Here is a 25,184-nt window from a genome sequence, read left to right on the forward strand (position 1 = left end):
CAAACACACATATTGCCTGCAGGGCAATCTAGACCAGTTGCTCCAGGATTAGGGCCAGCAAACTTTGTCAGCAGGGGGCTGGTCCACTGTCCCTCAGACCTTGTTGGGGGCCGGACTATATTTTTTTGGGGAACGAATTCCTATGCCCCACAAATAACCCAGAGATGCATTTTAAATAAAAGGACATTTCTACTCATGTAAAAACACACTGATTCCTGGACCATCCGTGTGCCAGAATTAGAAGGCGATTGGGCTGGATCTGGCCCCCAGGCCTTAGTTTGCTTACCCATGGTCTAGGAAGATGCCCTCTTGGAGATGCCCCCTTTTCTTCCACAAAAGACCAACTGGATATATAGGGCAGAGCAGACAGTAGTGGGAGGCCCAGCAGCTTCTAGAATAATCAAGTGATAATGCTGACATCAGGTTGCTGCCAGGAAACATCCTTCTTGGTTTTCATTTTGGTTCCTCTTCTTTGGGAATATCCAATGCAAAAAGCAGCAGTTGCCTTTTGTCCTCGTGTAAATATTATCATTTCCCAGTTCAGTGAAAACATATATGCAGTTTGATTGGTAATGCAAGTGTCTTGGCTAGGATTTTAGTAGTCTCTTAAACAAGCTTGAGATGCCATTTTTATAATCTGAGAATGTTTAGCCTAAGGATGTTTGGTAATTCTGTAGAAATGCAGTCATCCTACCGTAAAATTATGTGTGTGTGTGAGTGCACAGTTTCACCATATTTAAATGTTTTAATTTCTAGACAGAGCTTATGTCAAGGTCTGTTTGTGGATCACTGAGAAACCAAGTGGCAGATAGAAGAACAAGTTCACATATATCAGATGATTTTGTTTAAGCATTCGTTAGTGGCGGCGGCTGGTAAGTATTTGAGTTGGTGACCAGGGCAACTAATGGGAGGCAGAGGCAGGCAGTCCCTGGAGGCAGAGTCATACAAATGTAAGAAGGGCCTGCTGGATCAGGCCAATGACCCATCCTAGTCCAGCATCCTGTTCTCACAGATGCCTGTGGGAAACCCACGAGCAGGACCAGAGCACAAGAAAAGTCTCCCCTCCTGTGGCTTCTGAGCAACTAGTTTTCAGAAGTATTGCTGCCTTGGCACGTGTAGGCAGAGCATAGCCATCAGGACTAGAAGCCATTGATAGCCTTATCCTCCATGAATCTGGCCAATCCTCTTTACCTTCCTGCCACTTTGATGTGCTTTCGAACTGTTAGGTTGGCAGGAGCAGGGACCGAGCAATGGGAGCTCACCCCTTTGCAGGGATTCGAACCGCCGACCTTCTGATCAACAAGCCCTAGGCTCAGTGGTTTAACTCACAGTGCCACCCGCGTCCATTTTGTCTCTAGCCAAGGTGTAAAGATATCCCTGCCCCGTTAGCACCCCTTGATGTGCACAGAAATGAATCTGACACTAATGAAGCCTTGTTGATGTAAACAGGTAGGTGGTGAAAACAGTTGTGAAACACATTAAAGAAAACAACTTCACGGTTCCCTAAGGTATAATATTAACGCTTAATCTGTTTATTCTTCCAAAAGCAAAGACTGATGCTGCATACAAATTTAAAGGCACATTTAAAGCACATCTCTACCTGCCCCTCCACGAATTCTGAGAACTGTAGTTTGTTAAGGGTGCCAGAACTGTAGCTCTGTGGGTAAACTACAGTTCCCAGGATTCTTGTGGAGGGTGTCTTTCAATGTATGGTGAGAACAGAGCCTGAGTCACACATACATGGCTGCAAGCTGACTTAATTGAAATGCACCACATTTGAAGTTATATCAGATAAAACTTCAACTTGGGGTGCTGGATCCACACATGCAAGCAATGATTACATGGTAATACAGTGATTGTGGATAAGGCTGTATGCGTGCACCAGCCAGTAGCCATCAAAAAATCTAAGGCCATGTTTATAGAATCAGTGCTGAGCTTCGATGCCAGGAAAGATGCAGGAAGTTTTAAAACTTTTTGGCCCTTGCTGACATGCCAAGTGCTAATAGAATAGGAAAGCAAAGCAAAATGTCCTGGCATTTAACAATGGCCTTTTAACAAATGCGCGCTTGAAAGGGGAGTCATACTGATGAAACTCTCTAGTAGCCTCCACAGGGGTTTTGAAAAGCTGCGGTTAAAATTTCATGTCTTTTTAATGAAGACAGTTTTCACAGCCATCAGCACTTTCATTCTTACTCTAAAGATCATCTTTGATACCAAAATTAATTAGAGAAAATATCCCAGCAGGAATGTTTTCAAAAAGTATTTATGAATAATAGCAGGGGGGGTGCTGAAGAGGTCTATTTATACAACTGCATTCTTTGAGTTTCTTTTTAGCCAAACCCCTAAACAGGGGAGGCTGGTCCTTAGGGCAAATGCGGCAGAGCCCTACCATTGCTTTTTCTGCACCCTAAAATCCAATGCTAGAACTCAGAAGTCCCGTGTCCTATAGCCTCACATTCATAATTTTTCTACCATTCAGAGACTCCCAGGAGTCTTTTCTGTCTGTCTTGTTATATGCAGAACTGAAAAATCACAGGTAAATCTAGGCGTTTGATGCAGACTTGGAGAAACGTAACATTTCTAGATGTCCAACTTTTCTCCTTGGCCACAGTTGCCCATATACTGGTAACTTCACAGTTGGATTACTGCATTATATGTGTGGCTACCCTTGAGGTTGAGGGATGCGGGTGGCGGTGTGGGTTAAACCACAGAGCCTAGGGCTTACCAATCAGAAGGTTGGCAGTTCGAATCCCCACGACGGGGTGAGCTCCCGTTGTTCGGTCCCAGCTCCTGCCAACCTAGCAGTTCGAAAGCACACAGTGCAAGTAGATAAATAGGTACTGCCCTGGCAGGAAGGTAAACAGTGTTTCCATGCACTGCTCTGGTTCGCCAGAAGCGGCTTAGTCATGCTGGCCACATGGCCCAGAAGCTGTACGCCGGCTCCCTCGGCCAGTAAAGCGAGATGAGTGCCGCAACCCCAGAGTCATCCGCGACTGGACCTAATGGTCAGGGGTCCCTTTACCTTTACCTTAGAGACAAAATAAGAACAGCTTAAGGACTCATGAAGCTGGTTTGAGGAACAATGCATCAGACAGTAGTATTTCATGATAAAGTGCAGGGTATATATGCATATTTTGGATAGCGTAGTGTGAACAAGGATTGAAAACCCAGCACTGGAAATGCCTGGAATGCGTGGTAAACACAGCCTAAGTCTGATTCCTTCATATATTGGGCTGACATACATTGATTGAGACCTGTAAACTCATTGCTACTGTGGAAACTGGCAGCTTAGTTAACTTTTGTGACATCTTTGCTTGGAAGTGAGTTGCATGCTTTTCACAATTGGCCTGAGAGCAGCAAAAGATGGAGAGATTGCAAGAGGGGGAAGGAAGCAACCAAACAGGTTAGCAACAACAGATTACAAACTGCTGGGTAAGAAATCTTGTATCTCCAAACATCTGAAAAGGTTCGCAATACTTTGCTCTTTGGCCCCTCAATGAAATCGAAGCAGTTGTTCCTGCTGCTTTGGTAGTAAAGACAACAAGCTGCATTCTAAAAAAACAACAACCTTACATAGCCCTTGAACTCATAACTTGTAGCCTGTGAATGATTTATTCCTAAACTGAGAATTACAAATCGAGTAACAGCATCTAACAATTCCAGAAATCAGTAATGCTGCTTAAATTTATGTGACAGATTTGAATTATATGTTTGCAACAGCAGTTTGATATTATGGATTGGAATTAGCAGGGATCAAATGGGGAATTTACTCACACCAACCTCCCCAGAATCCCGGGGGGCGGGACTCTCAGAATAATGTGGATTGTGCATTGTTGGAGGCAGGGAGTATCTGACACACATGTTGGTATTTGAGGCGCTAGAGAGGCACTTTATTGGAAGGTCTTTTGCATGGGTACCACATGACTGGATAGAGGATATGAGTACTGTACAAGATGGTTTGGAGAAGCCAGGGACAGATTGCTCCATTATGCCTTGCTTGTGAGCTTTCATACAGCAAGTGGCTGTTCACTGTTGTCTCGTAGACCTTTAACCTGATCCAGCGAGGGAAATCCTGGCATTCTTATGTTGCTTCACTGATGTTCGAAAAACCCAGATGTGAAGCATGTTTGAACAGCCTGCTCTGGAAGGCTGTTCTCCCTTTAAGAATGGTAGATTAATAAAGGTGCATTATAACACAAAAAAATGAAAATTGATGTTTAACTATGAATTATGAAGAATTATATTCACTCTGAAACTATGTTTATAGAAAATCCATCCATATTTCACCTAACCCTAGAATTAGGTGTTTTCTTGGCCAGAGCATCTTGGACATATTTTAAATTGGGTGGCAAACCTGTGGCCCTGCAGATGTTGCTGGACTACAGTTCCCAGAATGCCTGTCCATTTGTCATTCTGGCTAGGACTGATAGGAATTGGAGTTCAACAACATATGGAAGACCACTGGCTGCTCTTTCCTCCCCACCACCCCTGTTTAAAGCCTTTTCAGATTTAGCACCTAAGTCTGTAGCTCCCTCCAATTTGTACATTAATTAAGCCAAATGCTACCTTTAGAAAACAAATGATGGCTTTCATGGCCTCTTACTGGGAGATAAAACAGCAAGTATTATTTATGGTAATTCTTTGCATATTGCTTTTAAGATGCTGTTTTGATCTGGTTAGAACCCTGGGGCTGCCATATGCTAAGTAGTTGCTGTTAAGTGAATTGACCTTATCAATATTAAATGTCCAATTCCCCAGCAAGCAAGAAAAATAAATAAATGTCAAATCAGGCGCAGGGGGCCATATATACAGCAGGAAGCCATTGAGACTGAAGCCTGTCAGGTTAATTTTTAATTGCTTTATTGTAGGGCCTCATAAAAACTCGGATAAGAAAGCAGCAAAGGTGCTCCATATTTTTAGTACTGTTCTGTTCTTAAAAAGCACCAAGCAGTAAACCAGTCTGATTGCATTTTGAAACCAAGGGCTTGTTTGCACAACTATGTATCAAGAGAGCAGCTTAACCCTCTTCAGTCTCGGAAGGAACGAACAAATGAACAACTGTTAGGATAGCAAAAGATTCTGCAAGGGTTAGACTAGATGGCCCTTGTGGTCCCTTCCAACTCTACAATTCTATGATTCAGAGGAAGGAAGGAAGGAAGGAAGGAAGGAAGGAAGGAAGGAAGGAAGGAAGGAAGGAAGGAATTAAATGGAGTGGAACTAGATGGAATAAGATGAGTCCCGGATAAACTCATACATGACAGATGGATAGAGCTGATGAGCATAGTGAAACTGATTGAGGTGTTTATCACTCAAATCTGATTCATGAGAGCATTGTTTTAAATTGAGTTGATGTTCCAAACATTTCCCCTTCCTCATACTGCCTACAGTGGAAAGGAGAGTCTGAGGAGTGATGCCAGACCACCTGCTTTAAGTAAAAATCAGGGAGAAACATTCCTCAAGAAATTATCACCACGGTATCTCCCCAGTTACAGCTCCTGCCCCCCACTATTCAAGTGTAAGCCTCCAATCCCTGTGCTGTCTAATTTTGTGACTACAATTGCTGCAAAAGTGCCCAGTGCCCCATTCCACATCCAAAGGAAACAAAAACTGAAAGGGAAATTCTCACTGCTCAGAGGAGTGGGGTGTGTACAACTAAGGCATTCAATGCTAGAGGCACTAGGCAAAAGATTATGGGACAGCCAACTGCCCTGATCCTGGTCAAGATAGAAAATCTAAATACAAAAACACCATAAAATCCAACTTTAACATAACTTACCTGTTACAAATGCCTTGCAAACGCAGGTTACATGACCCACTTAGAGAATGTTTTTATATGGCTGGCAAAGCAAAATGAGCTGAGAGTGAATCAGGAATGACAAACCAGTGGCCTGCCAGATTTTGCTGGATTTCAGGTCCCATTATCCTTTTCAGTTGGCTGTGCTGGCTGGGGCTAATGGAATGTGGACATCTGGAGGTCCACTGGTTAGCCATCCTTGGTGTACATGTTTGTACAACTTTACTTATCTTTCCTATACCCACTTATCTGGGAGTAAATCCCACATATCTTGGTGGTACTTCCTTTTGAGTAGAGAAATATAGGATTGTCTTGTGATTAGTTTGGTGTTTGATTTTGGCACCAGAGGGAGCTGCACTGCAATAAAAAGAAGACTGAAGAGGTAAAGTATCTGATCTAAACCACAGAGAAAAACAATATTAAGCTCCATACAAGTACATTTCTGTGGCTAAATGTATAGAGGGGCAGTGTATATGGTAGTATATATCATACCATATAAGGTTGTAAACTACCAAAAGATTGGAATGGAAGGTGCTACATAAATGTTTAATATACAAATAAAGAAAATAAAAACAGACTTACTAGGCAGTGCTAAGCCTATTTATCAGTGAAGACAATGGGGCGTTTCTATGTCAAAATAGTTGGGCTATAAGTGTATATAGATCTGAAATAGGAATGTGCAATGATATAATCTACTCCCCACGGAAATAAATGGCACAGTTGCCTCCAACAGGCCTGATAGATCTTAACTGCAATCTTTAGCCCACCAGATGTCATTGGACTACATCTCCCATCACCCCTAAGCATTTCCATATTGGCTGAGACTGTCAGGAGTTGGGAGACCAACAACATCTGGAGGGCCAGTTTTTCACCTCTGTGCTTCTGGAAAGATGCTAGCCATCTGGAAAGATGGTTTGGAAGCTACAACTTTTGCGGAATTCAGTTGTTAAAGTGCTAAATGCTAAGCAGTACAGCTCATTGAAACCACATAATACTGCCTGTATTCTACTGAGCCCAGTTCTATGTGTTGATGTTAACTTACAAAGCCTTAAATGACATAGGATCCAAATAGTTTCCTTATACCACCCTTTCTGGGACAGTCACACCCTCAACTATGAGATTTACTTTCAGGTATTTCTTGCTGCTGTTCTTATTTGGTTTCCAGCACAGCTGAAGATGTTCCCTACGCCTTTGGGAAAGTGTGTTTCTTCAAGGCTAGCTGCAATCTGATGAATGTCTGTTTGCTACATAATATGGTAGTATTTTAGACAAGCTTTAAACTGTCATGTTCTGTGTTATAGTTATAATATGTAGCTCTTTTTGTTTGTAAACTGCCCTGGCATAAAATCACTCAGTTTAAAAATAAAATGAATATATATGTGCAGTTTTGTTTGCTCTGTGTTGGAGTGTTGGCTTCCATGATACCATAAACTTTGTGCCCTTTGTGTGTGAAAATGTCCCATTTTAGACTATCCTAGTAAACTAGGTGTCTTTAACTATACGTTTCCACTTTCTAGATGTTGTCAGAATAGCCTAACTGTGTGTTTGCATGCGCACAACTGAGTCATGTTTTGATACAGAAATGTAAAAACATGCAATAATAATCACATCCTAACTTTCAGCTTTCCATTTAGCTTCAAATAACTATTTAGGTACTTCTTGCCTCCATTCTGAGAGATGTACAGATGTCGGACTTGCAGAGTTTTCTAGTAGCCAGTCTTAGGATTTTCTAGTAGCCAGTCTTGGGATCATTGTATGTCAATTTTAATTTTGTAAGTGATCTGGAAGTACTTCAGCCATTTTGGGGTAGACATCTAGTCCTCAGATATCTGTATCTATACCTATACACCATTTTATTTTTTTCCAAAGTAATCAGAATGTTTTGAACTATAATTCTAAAGGTCCTTGATCAGAAACTAATTTTTACTGAAGAGTGCATTTTATGCTTGATTTGCAAACCGCTGCATTAGCAGCACTGAAGTGACCTTCCGAGGCAGCAGACCTGTGCAGTGTGTATAGAGGTCCTGGGAGGCCCAGATGATGAGACCCCCTCTCAGCCTCCCTGTATAATATGTAGTGTCTATAGATTAGGTTGCAATCTTTCTATTTCACAAATGTTGGTCCTCTATTAGGAAAAAGTATTCTACGTAGAGGGAATGAGATTATATAAAAATGTACTTAAAGAACAGTTGTCTCAAAACACTATGCTATTAAAGAGATCACAGAACATGCAAAAAAATTGCTCTTTTCAGTGTAACTCATGAGTGTTTCTCATATAATTTACTCTTGGAACATGTTGCTCAGGCAAGGAGCAAACAGAAGTAGGGGATGTGGCAATGGATGACACTCAGCCAAATATCACCATACTTTTTTAAAAAAAAAACAACAAAATCCCACATGCCTACAGCTACACAAATGTGCTCCATAGTGTTCCCAGTCAGGTACTATGTGATTTTTATATTGGATTTTCTTCTCATTATTGAATGAAATGTGGATGAGGAAAAACTGAATTTAGGAAAAAGTGCAGGATGAGGAGAAAGCTGCAAAAACAAAAACTGAGTCACAAGAAGATGGCTTGCAAGCTAAATCTACCTATTTTTAAGCCAAGGTATCAAACAACAGTATGGATCTCAGAAGGATGCAATTAATTGCTGAAGCAATATATTTATTGCAGCGACTAACAAAACAGAGATATGAAACTCTAAAGCAAAATGTTTAGGGATCCGAAATGTTTTGCTTTTAAGACTTTAATATCAGCATTACTGTTGTGCATATTGAGCCAGTCACTCTCAGCCCTAGCCTACCTCACAGGGGTCTTGTGGGGGATTAAATGAGGAGGGGGAGAACCATGATGCAAGCCACCTTGAGCTCCTTGGAGAAAAAGGTGGGATATAAATGCAGTGATGATGAAGACATTTATTACATGGACAATTGGGAGAGCAGGGTTTCACAGACCCATTGTCTCTGCAACCTATGAATGTTAAATTTTTACGAATTTTAATAGCCCGACAAGAACAACAGCCTTAAAAAAGAGGAAAAACCGTCAAAGGCGGTAAATGTGCACAACAAAAGAAAATGCCGACAGGAGAAACGTGCCTCTGTGACAGTGAGGTCGAGGAGGGCGGACCTGAGGGAAGGAGCGCATCCTTCACGCACGAGCAGTTTCGCGCTTAACATCTCAAGAGGAGCCGGCACAAAGCTCTCGCCTCTATTGGCCACCCTTCCCACCAATCGCCGCTCTCCTCCCTTCCCATTGGCTCGTCGTTCAGCCCGGCTTGCGCTCACACACATACAGCAGTCATGCGCTTCTTTAATTTGGGGAAAGTGGGCGGGGCGCGCCGCGAACGAACCCGCCCCCCTTTCGCGGCCGTAATAAGAGTTACTGGATGCGGACGGAGCGCGCAAGCGGAGTCTCGCTCGCCTTGTTCATTCCCTGCAACACGCGCCTCAGGCCTCCTTCCCTGTCCCGTAAGCCGAGCGAAGCTCTCCTCCTCCCACTGTGGCTCGTGTGCGCAAGGCAAGCGGCCGCCGGCCGGCTCGCTGGCTTTCGCCTCCCCCCCCCCCCCGCTCCCCTATCGCATGCGCGCTCTCCGATTGGACGGTTGTTTCTCCTTCCCCTCCCTACTCCAGCTCGTTGCCCCGCTTGTACTCACCTGATTGGCTGACGCGCACGCGCGGGCTCCGCGCCCCCCTCCCCCCGTCCCCCTCAGGGGTAGGGGTTGGAGTAGCTCCTGGCCGAGGCCCGGCAGTCGCTTGGCATCCCTCGAGGGATTCGCAGCTGGCCGTGGTCGTTGAGCGTCGTCGCGATGGAGCTGCCCCGCTTGCTGTGGCCGTGGTAGTACTACTGTGGCCGTGGGAATATGGCCGCGCCGCTGCCCGCGGCTGCCGCCTGGCTCCTGGCCGGGCCGGGGGGAGGCGGCGAGAGGGAGACGCGGGTCGCGCTGCGGTCGCCGCTGCTGCTGCCGCTGCTGCTGGGCATCCTCCTCAGCCGCTGCCTGGGAGAGCAGCCGCCGCGCGCCGCCTCCGCCTCAGCCGCCGCCGCAGCCTCCTTACTGCCCGGCGCCTCCGACTCTGAGGAGACGGTGATCATCGGGCTGCGGCTGGAGGACACGAACGACGTGTCGTTCATGGAGAAGGGCGTGCTGCGAGTGAGCGAGAGGAGCCGGGTCAAGCTGCGGGTCTACGGACAGAACATCAACAACGAGACCTGGTCCCGCATCGCCTTCACCGAGCATGTCCGGTGGAGGGATGGCGATGGCAGGCGGCCGCCGGCGGAGCAAGAGGACGGCCCGGCCCCCGTGGGCTCTTCCTCCCCGGCCCCGCAACGCTGCGGCATCCGCACCTCGGACATCATCATCCGGCCGCACATCACCCTCAACCGCCGCACGTCGGGGGTCATCGAGATCGATATCAAGCCGTTGCGAAAAACGGAGAAGAGCAAGTGCTATTACCTGTGCACCTCTGTGTCCTCCCCGGCTATCCTGGGGGGCCCAGGGAGCTCAGCCGGGGGCAGCGGTGGGGGAGGGAGCATCATTGGCCCCGATGGGGGCCCGTGGACCGAGACCACCTGGATCTACCATGATGGTGAGGATACCAGGATGATTGTGGGAGAGGAGAAGAAATTCTTGTTGCCCTTCTGGCTTCAGGTGATCTTCATCTCCCTCTTACTGTGCCTTTCTGGCATGTTCAGTGGACTCAACCTGGGACTTATGGCCCTCGACCCTATGGAGTTGCGTATTGTGCAGAACTGTGGGACAGAAAAAGAGAAGAATTACGCTAAGCGTATTGAGCCCGTGCGCCGCCAGGGGAATTACTTGCTCTGCTCCCTGCTGTTGGGCAATGTATTGGTCAACACCACTCTGACCATTCTGCTCGATGATATTGCTGGTTCTGGACTGGTGGCCGTGGTGGCCTCCACTATCGGTATCGTCATCTTCGGTGAGATAGTGCCGCAAGCTATTTGTTCCCGGCACGGCCTTGCCGTAGGCGCCAACACCATCTTCCTCACCAAGTTTTTCATGATGATGACCTTCCCGGCCTCTTACCCAGTCAGCAAGCTTCTAGACTGTGTCTTAGGGCAGGAGATAGGTACTGTCTACAACCGTGAGAAACTACTTGAAATGTTGAGGGTTACTGACCCCTACAATGACCTAGTTAAGGAGGAGCTGAATATAATTCAAGGGGCGCTGGAACTGCGCACAAAGACAGTGGAGGATGTAATGACTCCACTACGGGACTGCTTCATGATTACTGCTGAGGCTGTGCTTGATTTCAACACTATGTCTGAAATCATGGAAAGTGGTTATACCCGTATTCCTGTATTCGAAGGGGAACGCTCCAACATTGTGGACCTCCTTTTTGTCAAGGACTTGGCCTTTGTGGATCCTGATGACTGCACTCCGCTCAAGACCATAACCCGTTTCTATAACCACCCGCTGCACTTTGTCTTCAATGACACCAAGCTTGACGCCATGCTTGAGGAATTCAAAAAAGGTGGGATGGTGGTGGTTGGTGATGGGAGTGGGGAAGATGAATGCAAAAAGGAGCTTTAAGGGCTGGAATTTTGTTTATTTTTAATTTTTAAAAGAAATGAGAACAGAGATTCTTGGGATGCTGAATATTACTCAAAACAAATTTGATGCTTGCATGGTGCAGTTGTAGAGTAGCAAACAGTTTCTTTCGCCCTCACTTCCCCCCTGGTAATAGGGTTTCGTCTACTGCCCTATTCATTTTTGAGTCTGCACACTTTGTTGAGTATTATTATATTACTAAAGAGGTTATTTAACATTTTTTCAGCAGACAATGTGTATAAGCATATGATATGGAATCCTTGCTCCCTCCTCTATGCATCGTTCTTATTTACCTTGTTACATACGGTATATTTTATGTGTCCACACTTTGTTTTTTTATATGTACATCTCACTTTTCTGAAAAAAGTGTTTCTCATGACACAAAAGTACGGTAGTTTTATGGGCCAAAGTCACGTGTTTGTGTAAAAGAGCATGGACAAATATGTAAGCACAAGATGATGGATCACAAGATTTGTAGCAGTGTTCTTGGCTTACCATTCATGGTTTGTCTGAGAGAGACCTATGACGAGTTCATATTTGCTCTGGGTACTGTGGCAGCAGGAGAATCTGGGGAGGAGTGAAGCAGCTGTGATTTTTTTGGTGAGTAGCTGCATGGTTGCACATTCATGCTTAGCCATGGTTGGCTTAGTATTACGTGCAAAGTGAGCCTTTGAATAACTCTAAAACTGAGTTCTGTGTTTAAAGCTAAGCGAAGTATTATTTATAGATAGTTAAGAATTAATTCTGAACTAAAGTTGTCATATGTTGCAAGATTCTTACCTGGAAGACATTTGTGTGGGAATCAATATAAAGGCTGGATGAAGATTATAACATGTGGTCTAGATTGGTGTTTTTCACTCCTTATACACATACTGAGAAGCTGCAATTGGTTGTGTTCTCCCACTTTCACACCCTACGAATTTGGAGTAAAAACGTGTACAATAAGGTCACATTATGATCAATGTGTAGGTTTTCCATTAGGTCTTGCACAGAAGTGTCTTTTGTATGCTAATTCTCCCGTAACGGAAAGTGGTCCTTCAGTGAAGGCTACACTATAAAATATTATTGGTATTTACAGTCACTCTGTGTTTCCTACTACTGGTACATGCATGGTAAGTGCTGACTCTAATAATGAACACTTAATGGGCAGCTTGGACCATGATTTCTGAATTCTGCAATATATCTCTGCAATATGTTTCTGAATTCTGCAATATATCTCCTTTAGTCTTACGATGATTAGAAAAAACACTTAGAAAACTCTCTTACTCTAATTATCTGTTTCTCAAGTTCAATAAGCAAGGGCACAAAGGCTTATCTTTGATGATTACCCATCAGTTGTGGAACTCCTCACTGCAGACTTAACCAAGCATGAGCACCGTTTGGAAAAACTGTATGACCCACCTGTTTGAGCTGGTCTTTAGCATCAGATATATTGGGAAGGTATAGCAAAAGATGCACATTGTTCTGTTTCATTCATTCATTCATTTTTTTGTTAAGCACCCTGAGTCTTCAAGTTGGAGCAGTCTAGAAATCTAAAGAAACAAATTATTGATTAAAAGTCCACAGATCAAATTTAGTGACCTGTGGCCCAGTAGACCCATCTTTAAGAGTTGCATTTGCTATACAGCTGGGCAAACAGGTTACTGCTAGTGTTAACCTTTTCTCAAGGTAATTCCTGCACTGTGACTGAACTTTTGCACTCAGTTTCTGATTGGTAGACAGTAAACTTTGCTAGTTAAATTACAGAGCACTATCTTGCAAGGCTTGCAGGAGAGGTTAATAATAATAATAAAGGTTTCTATGCTTGATGCAACAGAAAGAGCAGGCAAGTAGTAGGTCCCTTGTGTGAAGATTGAGAAATGCTATTGAGTGACAGAGAGAAGATGGAACCACTCAACACCTACTTTGCTTCTGTCTCCATCTAAAAGTAAAGCAGTGCCAACCTGGTGATAACAGAATAAAGGATGCAAGGGAGGAAGCCGAAGCCAAGATAGGAAAAGAGGTGGTAAGGGAACACCTGGTTATTTTAAATGAATTCAAATCTCCAGGGTCAGATGAGCTGCTCCCAAGGTACTAAAGGAACTTGTGGGTGTAATCTCAGAGCCTCTATCTATAATCTCTTGAGAATTTTTGGAGAACAAGTGAGGTCCCTGCGGACTGGAGGTGGGCAAATGTTGTCCCCATCTTCTAAAAGGGAGAAAAAAGAAGACCCAGGTAACTACTGACCCGTGAGCTCGACATCAGTACCGGGAAAGGTCCTAGAACAGATATTAAAACAGCCTGTGAGCACTTAGAAAAGGATGCTGTGATTACTAAAACCCAACATGGTTTTCTCAAAAACAAGTCATGCCGACAAATCTTATTTCTTTTTTATAGAGTTGCAAATTTGTTGGATCAGGAGAATGCTGTGGACATAGCTTATCTTGATTTCAGTAAGGTTTTTGACAAAGTCTCCCATGATAATTTTGAACAGAAACTGGTAAAATGTGGACTGGACAAGATAACTGTTAGGTGATTTTGTAGCTGGTTGACTGACGGAACCCAAAGAGTGCTCACTAACGGTTCCTTATCATCCTGGAAAAAAAGTGACAAGGGGTGCTACAGAGTTCTGTCCTGGGCCTGTTGTTGTTTAACATCTTTATAAACCACTTGGATGAAGGTATTGAGGGGATGCTCATACAATTTGCAGATGACACCAAACTAGGAGGGGTAGGCAATGCTGCTCAAGACAGAATTGGGATTCTAGATAACCTTAACAGATTGGCGAACTGGGCCCAAACTACCAAAATGAAATTCAAAAGGGACAAATGTAAGGTTCTACACTTAGACAGGAAGAACCAGCTGCACAAATATAATATGGGGGGCACCTGGCTTGGCAGTAGTACATGTGAAAAGGATCTACGGGTCTTAGTGGACCACTATCTGAACATGAGTCAACAGCAGCAAAAAAGATGATCAAGGGCACCAAGCCTTATGAGGAACGGTTGAGGGAACTCTGTATCATTAGCCCGGTAAAGAGGAGACTGAGAGAAGATATGGTAGCCATCTTCAAATATCTAAGGGGCTGCCGCATGGATGATGGAGGAAGCTTCTTTTCTCCTCCAGAGGCTAGGACCTGTATCAATGGATTTGAGTTATGAGAAAGGAGATTCTGAAAGAACTTTCTGACAGTAAGAGCTATTCAGCAGTAGAACAGACTTCCTAGGCAGGTGGTGGACTCTCCTTCCTTGGAGGTTTTAAAGCAGAGTTTGGATGGCCATCTGTCTTGTATGATGTAGTTGAGATGTCTTCATTTCATTTCAGGCTAGATGACCCTCAGAGTCCCTTCCAACTCTACAATTCTATGATTCTATCTAATCAGCACACTTAACATTTTGTTCTAAGCTTTAGTTTTTCCATTTAATAGTAACCCATGTATGAGTTGACTATAAGTTCTGAAATATTTTGATTCACACAAATTAATGAGAGACCTTTATGGTTAAATATTCTCTTAACCATTTACATGCCTGCTGTATCTTTATGTATTTTAGGTAATCATTTTCTAAAGAAGGTGAAAATGAAAAGGATGTTTTATGGTCACCTGAATTATAACTTCTGAGCAGTACATTTGGGGAGATTGAATGATAAATTATGAATTCTGAAGCTATTTCTTTTTACTATGGCTTTCCTATTTTTATAGCAAAAGCTTCCATTTCTACAATGTCACTAAAAGCAACAAGAACAAGAGGACTATGATGGAAAAACCCAAAATGGAATAACTTAAAATGTAACTAAAGCAAATGCTTGTTTTCCAGCCCTGTTGTAGTAGATGCTTTTAGGCTGCAATCCTATATCAATTTACCTGAGAGTATGGCCAGCAGCAATAAAACTGTTAGCACATTTGCAAAGCTAAACAAGGTCTGATATGGTTTCAGACTGGATGGGGGAACCACTTGTTGAGATACCTTCATTGCAGGGGATTGGACCAGGTAACCCTTGGGGTACCTTCCAACTCTACAATTCTATGATTTTATGAACTCAATAGCTTATTCCCAACTAGCCATGCATAAAATCACAGGGTTATAAGAATGTAAGCCATGTTGAACACTGCATGACTGATTTCTGAGTAAAAATGTATAGGCTTGCTTTTAGTGGTAGTGTAGAAGTGAAATATGGTCATACCTTGGAAGTCAAACGGAATCCATTCTGGAAGTCCGTTTGACTTCCAAAACGTTTGGAAACCAAAGTACAGCTTCTGCTTGGCTGCAGGAAGCTACCGCAGCCGATCGGAAGCTACGGAAGCCCCGTTGGACGTTTGGCTTCCAAAAATAGTTCGCAAACTGGAACAGTCACTTTGCGGCGTTCGGGAGCCAAAACGTTCAAGAACTAAGCTGTTCGAAAACCAAGGTACGACTGTATGTTGCTATGAAAATGCTGGTACTATGTTAAAGGTTTCTTTGTAGTAATCTGCAAGCCTGTCTAAATAATGATTTGTACACATTTGTTTCGATTGGAGATGGGAACCTGCCTTGATCTGATCTGGTGTGTGTGAGAGAGAACTACTCTGAAAAGCTGTAGTAAGGGCCTTATTCCATTGTAAAACAAAGCCTTCTTGAATCTGGTAGGTTAGTAGTGTGGTATTGTATGGAGGGAGCCCATGCCAAAATTGTTCAGGATATGATTTAAGTCATATTGTTTCCACATAACTTCCAAACCTTTTATGGGAACCATAGATGTTCCTGGTTCTTGCACCAAAATGTACTTGGACTTGTGTATTAACATACCTCCTTTTTGCTATTGTATCTGTATTATAGCAACTGTACTTCTTCATTAGTGATGCCTTATTAGCTTTGAGCTACTTGGTTGAGCAATAGTTCTCTGATATATAACATCTTTGTATTTTTTAAAAAAATAATATTTATTAAAGATTTTTCAAAATTACAAAAAAGAAAAAACAGAAAAAAGAAACAGACAAAACAGAAAAATAGAAAGAAAAAATACACCCATCATTCTCAAATTTTTAACTTTCATTACCTTCTTTCTTTGACCTCCTCCTCCTCCCCTTTCTTGTATCCTGGTTAATAATTATCACAGCAAATCCTTTCCATAGTTCACAATATTTTGTCCTTACATTATCTTAATCTATTTTCATCTTGTCTTATAACAAACCTTAAAACTTAAAACTTAAATCTTATTTTTACCAACTTCTCATAACCATATCATTAACCTAATTCTTTAAACATTTTTACTAGAACCAAGTAGTTCCATTTCAACATTTTTCTAACATTCATCAATTATTTTAAAACAGTCCTAATGACAAAAGAAAAAAAAAGTAAAACAGTCCAATCTTCATCCAGCGTCCCTTCCTCCTGGGCCCGGATTTTGTCAGTCCTTTTTGTCCCATTAATCTAGCGCATTAACCTGGTATCCTTATGTCCGAGGCCCTCAAGTCTCTTCCATGACCCCTCCGCGACTCTTCTTCATATTTTCTTTTCCCTCGTGGGAACTCCAGCTTAGTAATGTTTTTGACCCTTTTCAGCAGATCAGCCCCATTTCCATAGTCCAGACTAAACTCCATGTGATGTTTAAACACCTGTTTCAGATTCCCTCCAAAATTAAGAGCCCCCACAGCTCCAAACATCTGACGGCCCATTACCAGACTCAGAAATTCCAAATATCCCTGCATGGGAGGGTCAGTCCAACCCCCCATTTCCAAACCAAACCAAACTTTATCTTTCCAAATCTGGTTTTTTCCAAATTCATTTATCAAATCCAAAGGCTCATAATCCTGCAGGGCCGCAACTCCCTCCATTTCTGGCGCCCAGGATTCAGCAATATCCTCTTCTCTCATCTGTGCTGTCGTAGCACACTCCTGTTTTAGTTCCTGGGTAGGCTCCATGTAGTTTCCTACTGCCTGTTCAAAATTTCTGGCCGCATTAGTCATCAAATCCGTCTTCTGACTTAGCTGGTCCAATAGGGCATTTATTTTACAGAAAGCACCCAACCGGGCTTCTGAAAACATTGTCCTACAAGGTCACAAGTCCTTTCCCACGATTATAATCTGTAACAGCTGCAAGCTCCTGAAGTTGGTTACAATTTCACAGTCTCCCTCTAGGGGGAAAACTTCTGTTTCTTCTTTCTTTTAAGAGCAATAGCAACAAAGTTTCTTTTTTAAGATATTTAGTCAATATTTGTTCCTTTGAAATGCGAAAGGAAACAATGGAATCCCTATGTTACTTTTCTTTTAGCTGTCTGTCAAAAACATTTGTCTCTGGTCAATGAGCTTCAAACGTCAGTCCTGACACTCCGCTCCAGGATCAGGACGGTGGAAAGTTACTTTACTTTAAACTCACTTCTGCAGGTTTAAACAGTCCAAAAAGAGATCCCCCTTCTTCTCCTGCTACCGAAGGGGGGTTCCACGATTTTAAATGATGAAAGCCAATTCTTTAAAAGTAATTTTCTAAGCTCTAGTTTACGTTGTCTTTGCTTTATTCTGACTACAAAGAAATGGAAGGCTGACTTCCTGTTTAGACCTTCCCGTTTCAGTACCAAATTGAAGTAAATTTTGAGTCCAATTCCTCTCTACTGGCCAGACCTTATTTAAAATCCAATTGTTCGAGTTTTAAGTACTCACGGGTGATTTTTTAGATGCCAAATTGTCCCAGGAAAAAGGCAGCGCTCTCTGGCAACGGCTATGCGGCTTCGCTCCACGGAAAAAGCAGTAGACTCACAGCACCGCGCCACATCCCCCTCTTTGCTTTGGAGCCCGTTAATGGGTTCATTTGCAGGTTGGGGGGGCGCTAAAGGTGCCCGCTGAGTCCCATGGTCACAGGCTTCACCCGCCTGTGATTTTTTAAAGGGTCCCCGCTTCGCCGTAGCGGAAAAGACCCGTTTCACGCAGAGCTGGTCCCTCCAGTTCAGAGGGAGACCGCCATTGCCGATGGCGCCACCCCGGAAGTCTCTTATATAATATCTTTGTAAAATAGCAAATTCCCTTTACTATTTTATCCCAACATGCTAATAAGGTATCATGATCCCCCCCCAACAGTGGAAATATGCTGATGTCTATACTTTCCCCCACTTCAAATTATTTGAGGAATACAGAGTGTTGGGCTGGCCCTACAGGGTAGATTTTGGAAATGATGAAAGGGCACATTTTGATTTTGATCAGACTGGAAAGTTTAATCAGACTGCAAGTTTAACATTCAGTGCTTCAAGGATTAATAATAAGAGCCATTTAAAGTACATTAAAAACTGATTGACATTTAGAGTTGCTGAGTATGTGACCCTGACTAGTTTGGAAAGATGAATTACTGTCTTTGTACTTTACAGCCTGAGGCTGTGGTGTTGCTTTAACTCTAATAATTTGACTGTAACTTAATGTATTTTCATGGTAGGAGCTAAAATGTCACAAAAGCCCTGCATTGCACAGCCTGTCCATTTAGTCTATCCACTACCCAGAAGCTCCATGCATTGCCCATTGAAAGCCTTTCTCGCCCTCTTCCTGGCTTTGAACCCTTAACAGAGATAGAATCATAGAATTGTAGAGTTGGAAGGGACCCCAAGGGTCACCTAGTCCAACTGCCTTCAATGCGTCTTCCAAAACTTTTCTCTGTTGGGTTTTGTTTCTCCTCTCTAATTCTATGTGATGCTCTGGCAGAGGTGCAGAAAATGATCCTTCAGAAAGGATAGAATAAAGACTATTGCCTTGGTTTGAACTTCTTTTTTGTTGTGACTTCTAGAGGAAGAACTGTGGACATGGGTTATTAGGTTATTAGCACCCTGTAACACCATACATAATGCAGCCATAGGACTAAGTTCTGTGTAAACAACTTAGTTTTATCTCTAGAAAGAAGCAAGGTGTGTTCATTTGCAAAAAGCTGAGCGACTTGGCTTAAGGTCGACAGCATGGAGTGCATAAAAGCTTTGGTTTGGAAAGAAACTTGTGGGCAGTTCTTTGCTTGCCTCTCTTCCAATTGACAAGTGTGTTTTTAATGATCCTGTTTGCTTGAGCCTTGGCTAAAACCGCTGGCATTCCTTCTTGTCGTTTTTCTTCACTGGCTGTTCTCAGCATGTATGATCCTAAATCCAAAGCCTTCTATTTCTAGCTTACTGCAAGAATTCAGCTTGAAATGCCTTGTGTTGTGACACTAATATTGTAAAGCTGGCACACTTAGCACAGACCATTCATTGTACAGCAGCTTTCCCAGTGCCCTTTACAGCCCTACAGTTCAGGAGTTTCTGTGAGTTATTCCTTATCTGCTACAATAGTAGACCTGGAGAAGTTGAGTTTTGCTACTTTTTCTTTTTAAAATCTTTCTGTTTGCTACTGTATTACACTACAAGATTGCTGAGTTTGAAATAATAACCTGTTTCACAGAAAATGCGCCTGCATCATTCTGCTTTCGTGATCATTTGAGTGCACTAAAGTTTCTTTTCCTTTGAGCTCTGCTCAGATCTGGTCAGAGTAGTTTCAAGACTTAAATGTTTATAAAGTTGTGTGATGGCAGAGAATGTTAGTTAGTGTAGACTACTGACATTCCCATGTCTGTGTTTTGTCTAAGGTGTTGGCCTTTGAAGAAATGGTACCTGTTGGTTGCTCAGAAAATGTGCTTTCATTGGATGTAACTATTATTGGATGGATTCCCTGTTTCTCAGTTTTTTCATGTTGTAGGAGAAGTGAGTTTCTTGATCCTCCTGTGCCTCTGTTAATCTTGGAGTTCAGCTCCAGCTATGGAAACTATTTAAATTCATCTGTTTCTTATTTTGGTGTGTGTTAGTTATTGCAAACTGTGTTCTTGTTTACACATTTAATTTATTCTCTGTCTTTGTGTTGTGGTTTCTGCATGGTGAGGTGCATTCATCTTAATCAAACCAAGTTTTCCATTTTGTAATTTATCTGTTTCATGAACAAGAAAGCATACCAATTGTTTCAACAGCCAGTTAGCATTTTGCTTTGTAAATAGAGCCTTGCCCATTAGCATGATCTAAAACCTTTTGTTATGCTGTGTGCTTACCTTTTAGACTTCAAAATAGCAGAGCAATTCTTCTGGTTCTGGAGAAAGTGTTGTAGTTGTGGGAGCCACCAATTCCAAACCCCTGCTGACTCCTTTGGCTTAAAAAAAAGATTCTTTCTCATTGACCCCAGTGGAAAGAAGCATTAGTATGCCAGTTTCAGGCTGGTGTGTACTTTTTCTCCATTCTTGGGGAGCTTTGAGAGAGGGCTTTGGGCCTAACATGCCTTTGGTATGCCTCATTTAACCCTTTACAGTTATTGTGAGGAGCTTCCAGGCTATTGGTTTAATCCGGCCTGACATGGCTTCCAATTTGGCCTGTGAGACCATTTTCTCCCAAACCCATGTCCACTTGTCCCACACTTGATGCCATATGTGCTGCCAAATGTGGAGCTGATAAGAATGGAGTGACAACGGGACAACTGTTGAAGCACCAATGGCAGAAGAAAGCAAGCTGTGAAGATTCTGCAGCTACAAGAGGAGCCCCCTGAGAGTGAACTTCTTACTTTTCCAGCAAAGGGGAAGAACCACAGCATTCTGTTGTCCCTGGGATGCCTTCTAATGGACTGTAGGATTGCTTCCTTAGTGACCAGGGAGATAATTATGAAACAAATTAATTAGTTCAGTTCTCTCTCTAGTTATGCAAATACACTAAATAAGATCACTTATATGAAGACAGACTTAGATGTACATACTGCATTTTGGGCAAAATATTTCAAACATTTCATAAGCAAAGACAGAGTAGCTGTACACAGTAGTATTTCTCTATGACACAGAATATAAATGTCCATGCTGTTTGGTTGATATGGTCACTTTTTTAAAAAATGGCTACAAAAATATAAAATGGCTACAAAAATATACCCTACTCTAGTTTATGATTTGTAGCTATTGTGTCTTGGACCTTGAAACCTGCATATCCCCAAGCTTTAATTTGGTGTATTTTGATTTGGGGGAGGGTCATAATTCATTTTTAAGAAACTATAAATAAAGGTTGTATCTAAGTCCTGCTCAGAGTATACCCATTGAAATTAATGGATTTCAGTTAATTATACTTATTAATTCCAGTGAGTCTACCCTATGACTAACGTTGGATGCAGCCCATAGATTCTTGCATGGATGCTTGTATAAAATGTGGGATCAATTTTTAACCAAGTTATTTTTAGACATGTTCTATTTAGATTACAAAACTTTTTAAAAGCTTTTTAAAAATCAGATTCATATTTATATACCCAGTCTTGCTACATAGTATTATTTCAATATCTGCATACATTCTTCTTGTTTATGAAGTGGTCTTGGACAAGTTAATCTTCACCCTAACCTAGCCCCGGTTTGTGATATGAAATAAATATATACTATAGCCTACTTGAAGTAAGGCAGCATAAAGAAATCTTCCAGAAATCTTCTATTGGCCAAAGCTGTCCAGCGAATTTGAAGCTGAATTCTCCATACCTGAATCTCATATTCTTTTTGCTTCACCATATTGATCCTTTTCCTAGTTTGGAAGGCTTCCCTGGTAACCTTGATAGATTTTTTTCTCAATGGTCTTTGCAATCTACTAAGTTCTTCTGGCTTCAGATATGATAGATGCTGTCAGTATCCTACTGGGCCACTTGCTATTGACATATAAAGCCCTGAGCAGCTTGGGACTAGGTTAGCGGGAATGCCTTGCCTTGTATACCCCTGCCAGTTGCTTTGGTCCTTATGAGAGGCACTCTTGGTGGTGCTGTTTGCTTCTGAGGTTTGTCTTATGTATACCAAAGCCAGGGCCTTTAGTGTGGTGGCATCTGCTCCTTTGGAAAGTGTTCCCAGGGAACATCAGGCAGGCATCTACAGTGCTGGAGTGGTATTCAACTAAATAGTTACACTACTGCCACAACTTTTAGCTGTGCAACATAACTTACTCTCTCTTCTCTCTGTGTCCCTTCTAAAACAGCTCTAGAGGGCTGAGGAATTTGTAAAACAATAATATAAATAATCATATTTTACATAATCAGTAAAATATTGTAAGCATAACCATAAACATTAATATCATCAAAAGAGACTTACTGCTCACTGCTCATAACAATCAAGTTGCTGTAAAAATATTCACAGCAATTTGTTTTTACAGCAACTTGTTATACGTAATGAATATTTTACTTTGTATTACTGTGTATTTCATTTTTCATAGGTAATTTGACCACATCACATGGGCATATTGGCTAAGAGACCAGATTCATGTGATTAATTATTTGGTACTTCTTTAAACCACTGAGGAAGACCTCTGTGGTTTTGATATATATTGTTTATCACAAGTTTGTTGGCCTGTTACTCATATGGATAGATAATTTTAGTCCATTTTAGTTTTAAAATGCCTACATTTATTTCTTCTTAAGATGTGAGTAATATATGGTCATACAATTTCTACTTGTGTCCTTGCCCTTGTAATTTATGCTTTGCCTTGAATTTATTCTCCTTTGTTTTGGTTTGTGCATAGGCAGCTATATTTCTACAAACAATCAGGAGCCTTAAACAGATGCTATGCTGCTAGTGCAGTGACTTTTTCAAAAGATGACAGAGAAATTATGTCAAGGATGCCATTAAATTAATTACTTTTCACTTTAGCCCTGTCAGGCCTAGCCATAACAAGTAATATTTTGTCTTGTTTTGCCTTGTAGTCTAATAAATGAGAAATGTCCAGTTTCTGCCATATAAGCAATTTCCTCTCCCTCACTTCCCCAACAGCATTTAGTCTCATGATATAATTTGATAGTTTACCAGACCTATAGAGAAGAATATTTATAAACCTCTTCTGAAGATTTGAAAGCTCTGTAAAAGAATTTATTGAAACTGAAGTATTTTAACATTAATAAGCGGTTCCCCTGTGCTGAGATTGAAAAGCAGGTATAACTTTGTTTTATTGGGAAAAGCACATGGTCTAGAGACTTGGAAATTCTTCTTCTAATCTAAGCTGCTGTGTAATTTCTACCAAGGCAGGTGTAATTCTGTGTTCTCTCTTGGCTGTAGCAATGCAGTAAATGCTTTCTGATACAGTCATACCTCATGTTACATCCGCTTCATGTTACGTTCTTTCAGGTTACATCCCACAGTGACCCAGAAGTACCGGAAAGGGTTACTTTCGGGTTTTGCTGCTTGCACATGTACAGAAGCGCAAAATGACGTCACACACATGCGCAGAAGTGGCGAATCGCAACCCGCGCGTGCGCAGATGCACCGCTGCGGGTTGCGCTCTATTCATGTGGTGAACGGGCCTCTGGAACAGATCCCGTTCGCAACCAGAGGTACCACTGTACTTTGTCTCCAGTCTTTCCCTTAATGTCTGCTGGTTGCCACAGTTCATAGAATGGAGATGTGGGTTGCTCTTAAATAGTGGCATGGGGTGAGTGCTGGAGAGCAAAAATTAGACATCCTTCCTCTGTTTCCATCAGAAGAATGAAAACTAAATAATTTGAATAGCCTACTTGTAATTGGGATTCGATCACTGCAGATGGTGACAGCAGCCACGAAATTAAAAGACGCCTGCTTCTTGGGAGAAGGGCAATGACAGGCCTAGACAGCATCTTGAGAAGTAGAGACGTCACCTTGCCAACAAAGGTCCGTATAGTTAAAGCCATGGTTTTCCCAGTAGTGATGTATGGAAGTGAGAGCTGGACCATAAAGAAGGCTGATCGCCGAAGAATTGATGCTTTTGAATTATGGTGCTGGAGAAGACTCTTGAGAGTCCCATGGACTGCAAGAAGATCAAATGCATCCATTCTTAATGAAATCAGCCCTGAGTGCTCACTGGAAGGACAGATTGTGAAGCTGAGGCTCCAGTACTTTGGCCACCTCATGAGAAGAGAAGACTCCCTGGAGAAGACACTGATGCTGGGAAAGATGGAGGGCACAAGGAGAAGGGGGCGACAGAGGATGAGATGGTTGGATAGTGTTTTCGAGGTTACCAGCATGAGTTTGACTAAACTGCGGGAGGTAGTGGAGGACAGAGGTGCCTGGCGTGCTCTGGTCCATGGGGTCACGAAGAGTCGGACACGACTAAACGACTAAACAACAACAATTGGGATTCAGATAATACATTTAAATATATTTAAAGTATCTGTGCAAAATGGAAGCAAAACTTAACACAAATAACATCTTTAATTATTGTAAACATTCATTTTTTAAAACCACCACCACCACCTCACTGTTAACTTCTGATGGAATACACATCACGGGAAAATAGAGACTGGAAAACACATTTAAATGACATCTTCCCATCAGAGCCTTTGCTGCTTCTCCCTTTCTCCCTTCAGAGGTTGGATTTCCATATGGCATAGCATCATTTGTAACTTGGAACTTTGAAGGAGCGTAGGTGAAATTGGGCCAAAAAAGTGCCCACTCCTTTTGTGAGGCCATTAGTCTCAAATTATAGTGTGGTTAGAATTTTAGAGATTTTTGGGAAAAGGAGGGATTCTTATCCTTTTTGAATGGGGCTTACCATGATAGATATGACATGGCAGAAGGTTGCAAGCAGCCTTCTTTTTAACTGGGGTTTTTGTTTTTTTAAAAAAGCTTAGCCTCTGCTTCAAGGCAAACACAAACCCCTGCATTGCAAAATGTAACAATCTACAAAAATGCAAATGCAACATGCTGGCTAATAACTGTTAGTGAATATATAATTGGTTATGATGTCATTCAAAATAAACGAATAAGCTACTTCAAAATGATGTATATATCATACAATACATCTCATAAAATATACGAGTAACTACAAGTTATATGTAACAAAGTCGAACAAAGAATCAAACAAATCAATGAATAGTGAGGAACGCCAAGCTGTCTGTCAAAGGAAGA

The 25,184-nt window shown here is 42.2% G+C and overlaps 1 protein-coding gene across 2 annotated transcripts in view; it reads left to right on the forward strand.

Annotated features, from left to right (window-relative positions):
* Positions 1–8,634: 8,634 nt before the first annotated feature.
* CNNM2 (cyclin and CBS domain divalent metal cation transport mediator 2) overlaps positions 8,635–25,184 on the forward strand; it is a 120,846-nt gene continuing 104,296 nt past the window's right edge. Inside the window, exon 1 of one of the 2 annotated variants that reach the window (XM_083616425.1) lies at positions 8,635–11,287. In XM_083616425.1, coding sequence (XP_083472551.1) covers positions 9,655–11,287 — 1,633 coding nt within the window. In that variant the 5' untranslated portion in view covers positions 8,635–9,654. The remainder of the gene's footprint in view (positions 11,288–25,184) is intronic. The other variant, XM_083616426.1, reaches the window with a different exon arrangement.

This window comes from Podarcis filfolensis (assembly GCF_964270895.1).
Source record: "Podarcis filfolensis genome assembly, chromosome: 5".
NCBI classification, from domain to species: domain Eukaryota; kingdom Metazoa; phylum Chordata; class Lepidosauria; order Squamata; family Lacertidae; genus Podarcis; species Podarcis filfolensis.